Genomic DNA, 17,734 nt, shown 5'->3' on the forward strand with positions numbered 1-17,734 from the left:
ACTGTCAGTTTCCGTTTCAGCTCTGAATGATCTTACTGGTCCCAGTGGCCTAAATTCTATATTCAGTTCAATTCAGTTCAGAGCTTTTTTATTCAGTGCTGCATTCCCTTACTTCACAAACTTGTTTTAACACCTAGACAGTTTTTTAAAAATGTATTTTTCCTTATTTTAATAAATGAAGTTTTATCTTTCTATATTTCCCTTTACCTCCTCTTACTTTTTCCTAATAAGCACCACATTCTTTGGAAGCTTGAATTTCAAGTTAGTGGCCCAGTAGCCTTGTTCCGTATGAATAGGGTTCATCATCTGAATAATAATGATAATAACTAGTAGCATACGAGATCTCTCCTCTTATGTTGGTAGTCAGTCTTGGTAAAAGTATTGGATTTATGGTGAAGAAAAGTTTATTATTTCATAAAAACTCGTCAGTCATACTCTCATATTGTGGTGCGTGATGATCCCCAGACTCAGCCTTTAGGTCAGAAAAGAGAACACTCGTTCCAGATACTGATGTCACCTGTACCATCAGGCATCATTCTGCCAGCCACCTCATAATTCATGAGTTAATAGAATACTCACCAGCTTGTTTGCTTCAAAAATATGTAATTCTTTTTAATTCTACCCTGTTAAAATCTTTTTCACTATTTTGCTTGTAATGGAAAGCTGTTACGTTATTGATAACTAACAAGTTTAGTAGGTTTTCCGGTTCTCTAGTTACTACTTGTGCCTAATAACAGTTTTTTTATTTCATGTATATCTATTCTGTTTGTATTAACCTGTCTTGTTTTTGGTATGTGGATTGCATTATTTTTTAGTTATATTGAGTTTTTTATTATGTATTTTGTTTGTTTTTTGTGTGTCTGTAGTATATTAGTATGTATAATAGCCATCCTTTTTTGTGTACTTGTGTTGTCTAGTTTTAATTGATGAGGTTTGGCAGTGCTGTGTAGAATTATTTTGATTTTTCTTTTATTTGATAAATATGATTTATTTTTTTATATTTGTATTTAGTTGCAGTAAATCAATTACCTCACTTGCTGCATTTGTTACCTAACAGTTGTGTATCTTTACCTTTTGTTAAGTTGCTCATTAGTGTTACTGAATTACTTTTGTAAAGTTGCTCATTAGTGTTACTATTCAGTTGAGTTAACTGTTAAGAAGATTAATTTGTTCCTTACAGTTGATCTTTTACCATATCAGTTATGTTAGCTGCCCATAACTGTTATTTACCTTTTTATTTTTTAGGAGCCAATATTTCTAACATAGTACAGATGTTAAGAGCTCTCCTGGTTCCATTAGCCTTATGCAAGCAATCCTAGACATACAGTGACTTACCTCCCACTTGAAAAACGATTTGTTCATACACGAAACAAACCTTCGGTCTTAACATTAGGATTTACTAGCGCCAAGCTGGAAACCGGTAGAATTAAAATTACACTTGTGAGATCCAGGGACTAAAGGTAACTATACCAGGTCACGGGGCATGTATACCCAGAATGCCCACGGCTACCTGTGACCCACCAGTTATTTTCCTACCGCCTTTAAGATAAGACGTGTTACTGTCTATCTGATTTAAAGCCGGTTTTTCAGTTTGCCCATTCTTTATCCATTTCATTTTTTATTTTTCATTCCTTTTCTTTCTCCAAGTGTGATCAGTGTGTGATAAGAGTGTATACGTGGTATGATGGAGAATTTTGCCTCAACATCGGGATCGTCTACCGTTTCGAAGAGGAGACAAAGGAAATGCCCAGGAGTCAGTGGCTTTCCATGTTCTAGGTTCCTAACTTCGGTGTCGACGGATCCTCATCCAACGTGTAGTAGGTGCAGGGAAAACGTATGTACGGTTACTAATCCGTGTTCTGTTTGTCGCGGTTGGTCGGTGGAACAGTGGAAGAAGTTCTATGGGAAAAGCCAATACAAAAGGAAGGTGGTGACGCCATCTTTGGATGACCAAACCTTACCGGCTGCTTTTGTATCGGCAATAAACCAGGCTGCTCCATATGTTTCTCCACCTGCTTTTGATTTGTCTCATACCCCTTCGGTTTCTCCTAGCGGTTCTGTATCGGAAACGTCAGGAGGGGCCTTGGGTAATCTTATGAATAATATGCACTCTCCTTTGTTCCCAGCAAGTAGAGGGAGAGATCCGCCATCTTTGTTCCAGGCTCCTGCTTCTCAAGCGCATAGGTTAGATGGTACGTGGTCAGCGCTAGGCCTACCAGGCGTACCAACCTTGGATGGTCTGCTTGCGCATTATATGACGTCACGGTTCCAGCAGGGTCCGGCAGCGCTGAATGTTCCTCATCCCGCGGGCTTGCAATTTATGGGAATTAATGCCGCGGCTTCACCATCACACTCAGTGTTTACAGCGATGCAGAACATGGGAGGTAGTTTGGCAGCAAACATGCGGTTGCCAGCAGAAACCTCTCAGTCTCTCCCTACGAGAGGGATGACGTCACAACATACGTCACACTCCGATATGGCAGGCGTGATGACGTCACAGACCGATTCTCGGCCTTTTTCGCTGCACCCAGACGCTAATACGCCTTCTGACCCGTCAATGCAAACTGTAATGCAGAAATTACAGGATATAGAGAAGAGAATGAATAAGAGAGACAAAAAGAAAAAGTGTGATTCGCCTTCTTCGTCTTCTTCCTCTAGTTCGGCGTCATCGCTAAGTCCGATAACGTCACGGCGAGCGCCAGTCAAGCGTTAGAGGAGGATTCGGGAGTTCCTGGCGGATCCTCGGGCTAAGAGGAGAAGAATAAATTCTTCCTCATCTTCGGACCAAGACTGTCATTTCCAAGTCAGCAGGAAGGTCGGGAAATCAGTGGCTATTAAGCACAAGGTTGGCAGACGAAGCCGTTCGCAAGAATCCAAACAAGCGAGAGAGGTGACGGCCGGCGGGCTAGCGGCCGAGGCGGAGTTGCCAGTTCGGATCGCAAAAACTACGATACCTCTGGTAAAATCGACGTTGGCGGCGAAAGGTGCAGCAGAGGATGGAATGCAGGTCCCAGTTTCGCCCGTAAGGCCGTTCAAAATACGTACGAAGGACAATAAGGCTCCTATTAAAAGTACGAAAAATAGAGAGTTGGCTACCTCGGCGGATACGTTCGTGGAAGGCAGTGTCCGTCTGGATAGAAGGTCGAGGCCGGGCTCGCCGACGCTCGAAAACGATGCCAATACTAATAGAGACGAACTTATATCTGTCTTAAGGGAGCCTTCATCTTGGAGATCTAGACGAGATTCTTGCTCTAGATCCGTGAGCAGAGAAAGAGTGAGACGTTCTCGTTCCCCTGCTGACTATCCGGGATCGAGCCAACAGCGGCCAGCAAAGATCAAAGAGACCGCGGCCGTAGGGGCAGACGGCCGTGGAATTCCGGGCCGTCTGTCAGAAGATAGAGGCGAGACAACATCCCTTGTGACGGAGAATGGTACACTAGAGCCGGAGGAAGGAGAAAACCAAGAGTTTCTGGCCTCGTATGCAGAGGTGATTGATTTGATTCGTCAATTCAATAACCTTTCGGAGAAGACAGAAACACCGGCCAGTATGCTTCCTCCTGGAATTGACATGGCATTTGGACTAAAGAGGGATACCAAGGTGTCGTATGAATTGCCTTGTTCGAGTCATGCGGAATCGGTCTTGCAACACGTAAACGCAAAGATTGCAGGAAGGGATAATTCCTTAAGATCTAATAGATCATTTAAATTTATTCCCCCTCCAATGATAAAGCAAAGGAAATATTATACGACACCGAAGGTCCCTTTGCTGTCTAGACAAATGAACCCTAATGTTGTAAGGTTAAGGCCTGGATTAACCTTGGATCAGGTTAAAATGGAGTGCCCTTCGATGACGTACCAAGAGGCTGCTACGTTAAAAGCAACAGCTTCTTCTGTCTTTCAGGCTGCTTCTTGGTTAAACTATTGTCAACAGCAGTGGCGAAGATTGCATCCTCGGAAGCAACAAGAAAAGTAGTGGATGAACCATTGTTCATTAGATTACTACAGTCAGGTTCCAAGGCGATTGCGTACCTGACAAACGTAAGTGCCAATGTTTGGGCAAATATCCTGCTAATGAGGAGAGATGCAGCGTTGGCTAGACTAAGCCGCAATGTAGATTTGGATTCCCTGTTAGCAATGAGGAATGGGGATATCTTGGAATCGCAACTGCTGTTGCCAGAGGTCATACTGGAAGAGGCGATAGATAGAAGAAGGATGGACACTAACGATAGGTTGGTGCAACAGGCAGTTAGGAAAATGTCTAACAGTCAAACTACTCCTTTGGAGGGAAGACAACAGCAGATGTCTCGAAAGAAGACAGTGAGGACATAGCATCCCTAATAGAGTCACAAGACCCTCTTCCCCAAAGAGGATAACTCATCGGTGGCCCTTTCACAATAGAAACTACAGAGGAAGGGGCAATAGGGGAAGAGGGAGAGGCTCAAGAAGATAGGATGGGCGCCTCCCATCACTCGGCCACACCAGTGGGGGGTTGCCTGGCAAATCACTGGAAGGTGTGGCAGGAACTAGGGGCAGAGCAGTGGGTGGTGGATGTTCTCAGGATCGGGTATTTGATCCCGTTCGAGTAACCCCGCCCCTGACAGATCAACCATTACCCCACGTCACTTATGCCCACAAATCTCAGAAGGCCACTATTCTGCAGGACGAAGTGAAGAAGATGATGGAAAAAGGAGCTGTGCAACAAGTATGCAGTCCGGCAAAAGGCTTCTACAGCAGGATTTTCCTGGTACCCAAAGCCAACGGGGAGTGGAGGACAGTAATAGACCTGTCAACGCTGAATCTGTTCATAAGGAAAACCAGTTTCAAGATGGAAACTCCGAAAACGGTTCTACAAGCAGTCAGAATCGGAGACTTTATGCTGACAGTCGATCTAAAGGACGCATACTTTCAGATACCAGTCCATCAGTCTTCAAGGAAATTTCTCCGCTTCAGTCTTGCAGGGAAAGCTTTCGAATTCAAGGTCCTGTGCTTCGGATTGACAACGTCTCCTCAAGTTTTTACAAGAGTGTTCACCCTCTTGGCGGCGTAGGGCGCATTGCTCAGGGGATCAGGCTAATAAGATATCTGGACGATTGGCTGGTGATAGCAAAGTCCAGGGAGAAATTACTCAGGGACAGGGCGGCCGGCTGCAGCTTTGTCACAGCCTAGGTATTGTGGTGAATCAGGAGAAGTCGCAGTGGATCCAAGTCAACGTTTTGGAAAATCTGGGAATGGTGATAGACACAACACAAGCCAAAGTATTCCCGACAGACCAAAGAGTAGAGAAATGCAAACAAGTGGTGAATGCCTTTCTGGGAAAACAGACACAGCCAGCAAGACAGTGGCAGGTGGTGCTGGGAATCCTAACCTCCCTGGAGAAGCTAGTACCACAAGGAAGGCTACACCTTCGGTCCCTACAATGGAGGATGAAGGAGTTTTTGGTCACCAACAGTAGATCACCCGTACGAGCAAATTCCCTTGTCGGCAGAAGTGAGGAAAGACTTGCTGTGGTGGGTGAACGACGACAATCTGACAGTGGGTGTCCCCCTTCAACAATCCTCCCCAGACCTCTTGCTGTTCTCGGATGTGTCACTAGAAGGCTGGGGAGCCCATATGGAGGAGTTGATGGTGTCAGAAAATGGAGTTGCAAGGACAGAGAACTCCATATAAACGTGCTGGAGTTGAAAGCAGCTTTTCTGGCTCTACAGGAATTCAGGGAGAGAGTAAAGGGACACTCAGTGGTATTGATGTCAGACAACACCACAGTAGTAGCTTATATAAACAAGCAAGGAGGCCTAGTTTCTCGGCAGTTACATGTGATGACAGTTCAACTTCACCAGTGGGCTATAGAGAACCTGGTAGACATCAAGGCCAGGTATATTCCGGGAAAAAGAAACATAGTGGCCGACAAGTTGAGCCGCAGGGATCAGATTCTGGGAACGGAGTGGTCCCTGCACCAAAAGGTAGTGGACAGGATGCTCATGTTGTGGGAAGGACCGATCAAAGACCTATTCGCAACCAGGTACAACAAAAAGTTGGAAGTGTATTGTTCAGTAGTCCCAGACGCAGAGGCAGTAGCAGAAGATGCGCTACAACACCCCTGGGACAATCTGGACGTGTACGCATTTCCTTCATTTTGTCTAATCCGTCAGGTTCTGAACAGGGTAATGCGGTCTCAGAACCTCAAGATGACCCTGGTAGCCCCGTTATGGCCGAAAGCAGAGTGGTTTCCAGACCTACTGGAACTCCTAGTAGATGTGCCAAGAGAGTTACCTCCATGGAGCAACCTTCTGTGTCAGCCGCACGTGGAGAGGTACCACCAGTCGGTGAAGTCCCTATCGCTTCACGGGTGGAGACTGTCAAGTATCTCCTCCGAGGGTTTTCGCAGAAAGCAGCAACTCAGATGGCAGGTAATATCAGAAAATCATCTGCGACAGTATACCAAGGAAAGTGGTCAGCATACTGTGATTGGTGTCGTAGAGGGAACTTGTCTCCACTCGGTACCACTATTCAGCAGTTAGCAGACTTTCTGATATATCTCAGAACAGAAAAACATATGTCTGTATCTGCAGTGAAGGGGTACAGGGCGGCTCTAGCCTCAGTCTTACGAATGAAAAGGAGTGGACATATCGTCTTCATGGGAGTTTGCCATGCTGATGAGGAGCTTGAACAGTCATGCCCACCAAAGGAGCTAAAAGCCCCAGATTGGGATCTGACCAAGGTACTGAGTAGTCTGACAAAACCCCCTACGAACCACTAAGGCAGTCCAACGGATAGGAGCCTGACCCTGAAGACAGTCTTCTTATTGGCCCTGGCTTCAACCAAAAGGGTGGGGGAGCTACATGGCCCCTCATATCTCATAAAGCACTCGAGAGGTTGGAGATCAATGGTATTTGAGTTTGTCCCAGAATTCGTGGCCAAGACCCAAAATCCAACAATAGTAGACGGCAGATTCGACTCCTTTACCATACCTTCCTTGGCAGACTTTGTAGACAACGACAAAGCTGAGATGCTCCTGTACCCCGTCAGGGCACTAAGGGAGTACTTAAAGAGAACAAGGCACCTCAGGCCGGGGTGCCGGAGGTTGTTCATAAGTACAGGACGGAACAAGAAGGAAGTGTCCAGGAATACAATATCGTTTTGGCTAAGGGAGACGATCAGAGATGCTTATACGGCAGAAGACAGAGGGTCAGATAGCCAGGTGGGAGCTAGAGCTCATGACATCAGGGGCGTGAGTGCTTCCCTGGCATTTAAGAAGAACATGTCTGTGGATAGAATTCTGAAACTGGTGTGTGGAAACGCCAAACAACTTTCACCTCATTTTATTTGAAAGATGTTGCCCATAGATCCTTGGACACCTTTTCCTTGGGTCCAGTGGTGGCGGCCCAACAAGTGATATAGTTCATCCAGTGCCCCTGGCGGGTCAGTTTGCGTCTAGTCTAAGATGAAGGTGTGAAAGTAGAATGAATGGGATGACTGGTCTTTTTTTTTCTTTACTACTTTCTTCCTACTCCTTTAACTACGGGCAATATGAAGGAGAGTACCGTCATGTGCTGGAACGGACTAGATGCAGGTGAGGTGGTCAGCCATACTGTGAAGCTATCTTAGGTGATGATATACTTTTCAGTAGCAACACACCCCTCTGGATAATAGGGAAAAGAGGGGTGAAGGTGGATCCAGTTGCAAGGGACAAGAGTAAACAGTAGAATGGTATCTACACCCAGTGGGGGAAAACCAATAGATCCGCTTATATCTTTGGTCCTAGGTTCATTGTCCATTCTCTTAGAATTTCCCTATATATTCGGAAATGGATAAGGTGGCAAACTCCCAGTCAGTTGTAGAGACTTACCTCCCTCCAATAGTAAGTCTATCCTAATGTTAAGACCGAAGGTTTGTTTCGTGTATGAACAAATACCAAATTTGTAACTAATTTGTATTTTTCATAACTAACAAACCTGAGGTCTTAACAGTTAAAGGCCCACCTCGAACCACCCCTCTAGCAGTCTAAACTGGGTTAGAAATATAACTGGTGGGTCACAGGTAGCCGTGGGCATTCTGGGTATACATGCCCCGTGACCTGGTATAGATGCCATTAGTCCCTGGATCTCACAAGTGTAATTTTAATTCTACCGGTTTCCAGCTTGGCGCTAGTAAATCCTAATGTTAAGACCTCAGGTTTGTTAGTTATGAAAAATACAAATTAGTTACAAATTTGGTATTTAATTGTAATTACAGTGACTTACTTCCCACTTGAAAAACGATTTAGTCATAATATAACTGGTGTGATGCTTATGAATCAATGAGGCTTTTATAACAAACACCTAGTTCTTCATACAGATGTGATCAGTCTAAAGGCTCAAATTATTTTATGGTCCAGATAATGGTAATTTCATGAGAGTGCTCCTCTTCTGTTGCGAACGAAAGACCTTATAGTCGTTAGTTTTTCATTAGAATTTTTCTTTTAATAGATGCCCATTCTGTCACAGATGGTTCAAAAACATAGTAAGTAATCCTAGTTACTACCAAAGACTTGAAGGATATCATCATCATCATCATCATCACCATTAATCTTGATCATCATCATTTTCTTCATCGTAACCAAATTCTTTTTTATTGAAGTTGGGTGATCAAATGTTAAGAAGTCTCTTGATACTGATTTCCCGTAGGGGGTTAGTTCTGTCAGTGGACCCTGTCCGGTGCACTGTAGGCATTACTTAAGGTTCTTTGCAGCGTGTCTTTGGCCCCTAGCTGCAACCACTTTCGTTCCTTTTACTGTACCTCCTTTCATATACCCTTTCTTCATCTTACTTTCCACCATCTTGTAACACTTGATTCATAGTGCAAATGCGAGGTTTTCCTCCAGTTACACCTTTCAAACCTTTTACTGTCAATTTCCATTTCAGCGCCGAATGACCTCATAGGTCCCAGTGCTTGGCCTTTGGCCTAAATTTTATATTCAACTCAACTCAACAACTCTTGATACTGATTACTGACTCAGTATATTTTGTTCTTTCCAGGTTGATTTGAAGAAGATGTTTTGTAACCCATGGGAAAAACCTCACGTCTTTTATGGACAGTTGTTGGATTGGATAAGACTTTTAGTGGCATGGCAACCAGCAATCATATTCTTGGTTCAAGGCATAAATAATTACCTGGGTTTACAATAACCATTCTTACTGTAGATATCTAGTCATGACCATTTAGATTTTTATGAATGTATGAATTGTACTGTTGTAAACAAATGATAAATATTTTGTATTATTTATTGATTAGCTTTATATATATTTTGTAATGGTTATGTAGTTTCTACAGTGTTGCATATACTGCAAGGTTATACCTGACATTTTTCCTTAATGAAGAGCTGGAATTCTTAGTATGGTAACACAGAGGGTGGAGTTTTCAAGTGCATATTAGGGGATGATACATTTGAGTTTGCAGCTTAGGCATGAACGAACTTCTTTATTGTTACCATGAACATATGCGGTAGATTTAAGGTAGAGGTTATTAGAAGGAATTCAGCTGCTGTCCATTGTTTCATGTAAAAAGTGTTATAGATTCATTATCAAAGTGTTGCATTTTTATTATTGCTCATAAGAGAAGCTTCTTTTGTTTTCTCTGCCTTTTTGTTTTGTAATCTTAGGCAAGGATTTGTGATTGTGTTTGCATTAGGGTATACCATTTTAGAAATGTTTTTCAGTTTTTCCATTACTGAATATGTACATTTAAATCAACAATGGAAAAAGCGATTGTAGGTTAATGAACCATTGAAGGCAAAAAAAAAAAGAGGAGTAGAAATTTAGAAATTGGGGTTCAGTTATTGAACTTTAAATACTCTTTGAGGGCTGAGGGAATGGTTGTAAATGTGTGTGACAATGTTGTAATCACAGCAGAACAAATTTCCTATTTGATATACAATAGTTGCTTTATCAATGAAACTAACATTGCATAAGTTGTAAATATGAGTAGTGAAAAAGTTTTGCATATCATACATAGCATCTTAATCAGAAGGCTTTGGTAGAAAGATATTTGCCCTTATTGTTCCTTTAACTTGATTATGAATAGGTTGTATTTAAAACATAGAAATAGTTGTACTTTGTTAGGAAACTTGATGAAATTTTGAAAATTAATGATGGAAAGTGGAAGAGATATCTTTTACATGAAACTGAGCCATTTGGATAGAATTTGAAAACCTGTACATTTTATAGGATTTGAAGATTTCTGCTGTTATGTAATGGCATATCAAGAACAGGGTTAAAGCTTTTGTCAGCTTTTGAAATTTTACTGTAGTGTTAATAATGGATTTGTGAATGGTTTGAGTTTAGTTATGATATATCATTAAGTAGCCCTCTGTAGGCAGAAAGACATGCTTTACAAATATACTCATTACTCACAACTTTGTGCCATTTATTTGAATAACAAAGCAGTATACAAAATTTGAATTTGCAGCCCTTCATATCACTAATATCTCACATTTCAGTAACACTATAAAGTTATTAAAAACTATGCATTGTACAGTATTTTACAGTACTGCACATGGGCTTTAAACCATGACAGTGGTTTGAGTGGTGACTGCATAGAGAGAAAAGGATAATTTTGAGCAGTCACCTGTCACTATTTAAAGTGGTCCATGGTATTCTTATTGCCATTTTCACAGCTGATGTTTCATGCCAAATGTGGAAGTTGTAGGTGTATTATCAGTGTACTGCTGTACACTTATGGCAGGAAACAATATTTCCAATTTATATCATATATATTGTATTTTACTATACTTTACAGTGCAAATGAGAGAATCACCTTAAATTGGTAACAAAACATTATAAAAGTTATTCTGTAATTGAATTTCCTTCTGAAAAAAAGAATTTCTCTCTCTCTCTCTCTCTCTCTCTCTCTCTCTCTCTCTCTCTCTCTCTCTCTCTCTCTCTCTCTCTCTCAATAAACCTAGCCAGTTTTGTCACTTTATATTGGGAAGTACTTATTATTTAGTTCACATTCCTTTTCAGCAAACAAATATTAAGAAACTATACATGATTAAACTACTTACTAATTTTAAAGCCTTTATAGAACTCTCACAGGTAATCTAGCACTGCTTGGAATTGGGGTTTATCAAGTAATTAAAAGCATGTTTCAATATGATTATGTATATATATTTGCAGTAAGTTTGTGTATCCATTTAGAATTAATACAGTACTTATTTTTAGATGCTATGTTCCTTCCAATTTTCAATCCAAATACCACCGATAGCTTGTTTCATCCAGGTTTTTTTTTCACTTTAATATTGACAGAGCTCTGTGACAGGTAAGTATCACTGTCTCAGATATTTCAAGCTGATCCTCTGATTTTTTTGCAACTTATTCTTTAAAGAATGTAATGAATATTACTTGAAGTAGCCAGTATTGATTTGGTATATATAGTATATGGTTTTCTCAGAATCAGTGGAGGTAGTGTGATTTATACTTCTTGTTATAAGTCAGCAGTCTTTAGTCACCCATCACTATTAGAGTTTAGATTCATGAGTAAATTTGATTGGTTATTCTTGAGTAAATTTGATTAACTATACTGTATTCTTTTCTGTTTTCTTTTTATTCTGTTTCTGATGTTTATTATTATTTTCTACTGTGTTGGAGAAGTATCCTATGAAAGTTTTTATTATATTCTTTACATTATATGTTTGTTTTCTAGTAGCAAAGTCAATTTTAAAAATTTGTATACTTATGCTAACCATGTTTTTTTTTTATTTTCTCTACAGTGATGAGTGAAAAAAAAAACATTTAATTCATACTTTATTGTATGGGGAGGCATAGTAAAGAGAAGAGAGATATTACATTAGGGTTGAGTAAGAGCTTTATAAATTGAAACATCCTTTGCAACAACACCTTTCAAATTTTCCATCCACTTGCATTTGAGATTGAATAGTACCACCACTTACTCTGCCTACAAGTTATTTTATTATAGCATTTTGTTCAGATTGAAGACTGTCACTGTTGGCAACTTGACTTAAGGGCTGATTTACTATAGAACACAGATGGTAATTCATTGCTTTAATTTGCCTGCATAGTTAAGCATGGTATGATATAAAAAGAATTTACTAATGTCTTTTATTTTGAACTAAAAGTTTATGTATTCAGATTCTAATTTGTTGAAAATAATTTTGATCAGTTACTTTACATGCTGACATTGTACATAGAAGCTCTTGTTGATGGAGATTTGTTCATGTTCCCTTGGTTTTTGTAGGTATATAGTGTAAATAGTATCCAATGAATGTACCAATTTTCTTTACATAGCTATTTTAGCGAGGGTGTTCTTTTTGTAAGTTATAAATCTAGAAGTTCTGCATTTTGGAGATAAATTTCTCAAATTAAATGTTAAAATACAGTTTACATTATGGTGGAAGTTTTGTAGAATTATTTTTAGACATAGGATATCTTGAATGTTCAAACTTAGGCTAATATATAGGTCTTTGTTCCTTACCAGATTTTGCCACTCAGAAGGCTGGCCGCATGAAGCATTTAAAAGTTACAGGACTACCATATTGGTAGGCTTTCCTTCTGTGTATGTTTGCTTGGTGAGACTTTGGCTCACAGATGATTATGGTTCAAGGTTTGGTTCACAGCTGAAAAATACTGGGTTTCCAAGAATGTACAAAAATTATATAAGGGCAGTATACACTGGGCAAGGCAATATTTTAAAAGATTTTGCTGTTGGTAGCGATATCAACTTCTATATTGGTTAAGATGTTTTGTGTTATGCAAGCCTTCAATCCACTTATAGTTCTCAGACATTGTGGGTAAAAGATTTTCCGTACTATTGTATATTAGCTCAGATAATCCTATTATGAAATAGTAGAGGGATGATGAAAGGTGATCTAAAAAAAATGGTTTCTAGCCATGTAATTAATTGTGGTTCTTTGTGATTGGTGTTTTTTTTCTAACTTAGTTAACTTGGTTGTTATAGTTCAAATTGGTATCCACTTTTGGTAGTTTTGAAATTTCCTCATAAATGCTTTGACCTGAAAGTGGATTTGGTAATGCAAGCAGTTTGCTGATAGTCCAATAAGAAAAATTTGAGCATGAATTTCTATTTAACAAAAATATATTTTAAATTGTATGTGAAGAATAAACTTCGGTTTAATGATTTGAAGTCTTAGACAAGTTTAAATATTGGTCAGTGGTGTAAATCATTGAGTATTTACCATCTGACTAATAGTATCAAGAACCTGACCTCTGTTCCTTATGGGTACAGTGGTAGTTTTATAAGTGCTCTTGTTTTGTCAAAACTTGATATAATTGATGTTTATTTTGAATTGTATGATTGTAGATATGTGTTATAGATTTAGTAAGTTTTTCGTCTTTGTACACTCTCAGTGTCCTGTCATTGTGTGTTACTGTTTATAGTTTTCAGCAGCTGAATTGCCTTCGTTCTGTTAAAGTATCTGATAGTAAAGTTGCCTTATTGAAAATGCTCTATGCTTTCTAAAAGCTTAGTGCTCCAGTGACTGCATCTTTAGAAGAATTAATCATTAGAATTGCTAATCATTTATTTGAATTAAGAACATTTTTAGCACCAATATATTCATGTAGAATCCGTTTTAAACGACTAATAATATTACATGAATATTTTCAGATAATCTTTTTTGAAGAGTAGGTAATGTTTCTGGTTATAATAGTTCTTTTATAATGTACATTATTATTTGAGGCATCTTTCAGAATGAGTGAAAAGTTATTGTTTACACTCGTGAACATCCTATCCGTATGTTATTTCTCTTTGATCTTTATATCATACTAAAAATTGTTGCTCTCTAGTAGAAGTTATTCCAGTTACAATACTTTAGGAAAATGCTTATAGTAACATCAGACCTTTGTTTTCTTTGTGCAAACTTGTAAGCTGCTACAAGAAGGCTTGTTTATAATATTAGAATACCTGATTTTATTTTCATTCATCTTGGGTTAGTTCATTGATTGAATTTTGCTCTCACTCTTCTGCCACAATTCTGGAATACTACTACTTGATGGTCTGGTCGCTGTACCTATTAATGATGTGAACATTATTACAGTATATGCTGAATATTCTTCGTGCATTGTTCATATATTATTTGTATTTATCTAAGCTGTCTGGTTTCAGTTTGTATCACGATATATTAATAGATACGTACTAGATTATGAATATATCAGTTGGTAGCTTTGAATGTTCTATACAGTATATTATCATCAGTCTGATTTTTAATGTAATATTCCTTGTTTGTGTGCATGATGACTTGACTGTCATACCTCAGCTCAAGGGAAGTTATGTGGAAGTGTGTGTGATTTGCTTGCTGTTACTCTGAGGGCTATGAAGGAAGTTAATGAGTGGTATAATCTTTGGCATGTTGGGGGCTACCGTATGAAGTTTGCGTTATGTCACATCGGGTTGCCCATTGTGTTGCATTCTGTTTGTGATCTCATTCTGTGTAAATGCCCAGCTGTTTCAGTTTTACCTTGCTCTTAATTTTTAATTCTCGTATAAGTGTAAGATCCTTTTGGCAAGTTCTGTGTGTTTCGAAATTAACATAATGGTGTCATTAAAGTACTCGTTGATAGGTATTGATGAACTGTAATATACCATATGGCCTTTCAGGAGATTAAGGACAGTAGCATCAACAGAATGGGCAGACTTGTAACATGATGCATAACCTCGTGTTTTGTTGGCAAATAATGTTTCTTTGGTTTGCTTAAGTTATTTTTAGTTCCAGTAACCACCAATTTGTATCACTTGAATGACCAACACACCCTTAATACATATGGTAGTCCCAGTTACCTGGGTAAGGAGAATGCCCAAACCCACATAGGTAGAAGCTTGCATGTTGACCCAGACTTAGGTGGTACCTGAGGTTGGAACTCTTTTGTGTATACTGAAGTGACCTAGGGCGCTAGAATTAAAACCACAAATTTAACCATCTCCAGTTTGGATGACAGTGAAAATGCATTGTTAATCTAATAGTTTCATGTGCTGAAATATTAGCTTTATCTACTTCAACTGTTACCATGGTGTGGGTTCATTGAGATGGATCAAATTTCTGACTCCAAAAAATGGCCTTTATGCAATATGTACTTTCTTTTGTTGCCATCTTTTCTTATTTCTTGCATGTCATTGTCATCATTGTCAAAGGTTTAACACTAGATTTTCCCTTTACAGAGTTAAATGGCAGGAGAGTCTTTTCCACTTTCTTTTTCTTTGCTTTTCCTGCCAGAATTTCTAACTGTGTTAGACTTACATCTTTGCCTTTAAATCTTGATTTTCTGTGCTTCTCCACTGGGCTTCATTGCGCTGTACCTACATCCGCTACTACTCTGATTGGCTGACTATCCTTGCTTTCAATGAAAGTTAAGTAACCACACAGGCATTAACCATGTTAAGTAACTGCACAGACATTAACCATTAAGTAACCACGCAGAGACAACAACCAAGAGAAGCCATGTAGACTGCTTCCCTGGTCACGCCAGATTCAGAATGTGTAAAAACGTTAATGAAATGAACAAAATGAAATGCATCATCTAATCCTCTCATAGTGCTGAAATCCATGTAGATGTATTGCAGAACTTCAGCAGTAGGTGCTAATTTTGCCACACTTGCTTAAAAACTTGAGGCAAGGTATTTTCACAAATTTTTAATTCCTATATTCATCACTTTTGTAACCCTTCCCATACCAAGCAACAGTGTCATTGTGCTTTTGAGAGTTCTGATATGTCTTGCTTTAAGAGTCTATTCTAAACTTGTTTGTAGGTGGGTAATCTATAATAGCAAGAAGTAAAACTTATAGGTTATTAATTTTCTTGTTTGTAACTACTCATCAAGTTGTCATCTTCGTGCAGTTGTGGCTTATGAAGGGGCAAAAGTGCATCTAACAATCGACTCCAGATGACTTCCTGAAACCTCATGATGTTGGGTGCTTACCACTTGTAGTTCTTCAGTCAAGAATATTAAGTTAATATCTTGTCAGGCAAAGTGGACCAGCTCATAGATGAATGGCATTAAACTGTCTCCCCATAACTGATTCATAGTGCAACTGCGAGATTTTACTCCTGTTACACCTTTCAAACCTTCTACTGTCAATTTCCATTTCACCGCTGAATTCTGTATTCTATATTCAATTCAATTCAATCCCAATAACTTATTTTATATGATACTCTCATCAGTGCTGTTTATGGTGCTGGTTATTTTAGTTTTTTCATGAGATGCAGTCTTTTGCTCTCGGGGCTTTACTCTGTGAGGTATGAGCAGACATGAAAGTGCATTTTGCTTTACATAAGGATTTAATGCTAAAAGTATTTTGATTCTTTTGTATTGTGTCTCTTGATATAGAAATCAAAAATTTTTTTTGCGATAATAAAATTACGGACATCCACATCACAAATGACAGGATTAGACCCCTCCTAAGTTTGTGCTATTTTATAGAATTTATTGAGAGAAGTCTGTAATTGTTACTGTACAGACATTTGTGGAAAAGACCACCTCATTCATGCTTATTTAAATGTTCCAGTCAAATCATGATGACAGATCCTTATTAGCTATTTGTCAATTTTGAGTTGTAATAACCATATGTTATTTAGTATCTCCATTTCGTATTCAATTAAGAAGGGATATTTACCGAGATCTCTTTGTAGTGGTATGCTGTGAGAATTTTGTTGTGATTGTGTCATGGTGCTAGATATTTCCAAATAGTCTGAAGACAATACACACTTACATTTTCAACAAAGCTGACATTGACTCATCCTGTTGAGGTCATTTGTCACAGTTTTGAGAGTTGTGTCATTTAAACATTTCGTATTATGAAGCTTAGCTGGGTAAATATGTTAAGAGGTCAACTTCAGTCTTCCCTTCTCAGGTTTATGTGAACTTGGGGTTTGTGTCCATGCATTAACATATAGGAATTATAGGATTTCGTAGCATGCAGACTGTTGTTTGTACTTGACCAGATGTAAACAGACCAGTTGTGGCCAAAAGTGAGAGTGAAAAATTATCCTTTGCAAGTACAATTGAAAGCAAATAGTAGCTGTCAACTTTTTATAAGAATTGTGTATTAAATAGCATATATTCTAAACCAATCTTCTTGCTGATAGGCAGTGTTGGCTTATACAAATGACTTTAGATTTAAATATTTCAGATCTTTGCTTTGTTAGTTATTAGGATTCTTCCACAGTCGTTTGATTAACTTCATCTTTTGTTGTGGAAGGTTTTTCTTGATTATGTACAGTATGTCTAATCAGAGATGTAAGTTCTAGGGAAAATAAAGTGAAGCTTAAATATTCATCATATTTCCAAGCTATGTTAATTTGTTGCACTTCCCATCTGCTGATGTTTTAAGGCCGCATTTGGTATGATAAACCCTCTTTACTTGGATCAGTTTACATGATTTTATTTCATGGATTTTGCTGTGTCAGTAGTTCTTATAAAGACTTGATGAAAGGTAGTTGTGTTTTAAGGTAAAAGCTTAGATGTCATGATTATGGACCATTTTTCATTTAGGAAAAATCTTTAATTAAAGAATTTTTTTGTTGTTGTTATTTAACTCATATTACCTTACTTAAAAAGTAAAAGAGTAAAGTGAGATTTTAAGGTATGATTGCTCTACCTAGGAGTATTCAGGAGTATTCCCCAGTGCTGCATTGTCAAATCTGGTTTTAAAGATTTGTTAACAAGGAAGTTAACCCTTTGAGATTTCAATGATGTTGACTCCCAGCTGTTGATGTTCCACTGACTTCAA

General features: G+C 38.8%; 2 protein-coding genes across 2 annotated transcripts in view; one reads left to right on the plus strand and one right to left on the minus strand.

Annotated features, from left to right (window-relative positions):
• LOC135197333 (E3 ubiquitin ligase RNF121-like) overlaps positions 1-8,590 on the minus strand; it is a 23,550-nt gene extending 14,960 nt beyond the window's left edge. Inside the window, exon 1 of the mRNA XM_064224474.1 lies at positions 8,521-8,590. Coding sequence (XP_064080544.1) covers positions 8,521-8,590 — 70 coding nt within the window. The remainder of the gene's footprint in view (positions 1-8,520) is intronic.
• Positions 1-17,527, plus strand: part of LOC135197053 (E3 ubiquitin ligase RNF121-like) — a gene marked incomplete at its 5' end in the record, with an annotated part of 56,345 nt that extends 38,818 nt beyond the window's left edge. Inside the window, 1 exon segment of the mRNA XM_064223988.1 lies at positions 9,015-17,527. Within this exon segment, the coding sequence (XP_064080058.1) occupies positions 9,015-9,164 (150 nt within the window).
• Positions 17,528-17,734: the final 207 nt, after the last annotated feature.

The sequence above is a fragment of the Macrobrachium nipponense genome, chromosome 18 (genome assembly GCF_015104395.2).
Source record: "Macrobrachium nipponense isolate FS-2020 chromosome 18, ASM1510439v2, whole genome shotgun sequence".
NCBI lineage: Eukaryota > Metazoa > Arthropoda > Malacostraca > Decapoda > Palaemonidae > Macrobrachium > Macrobrachium nipponense.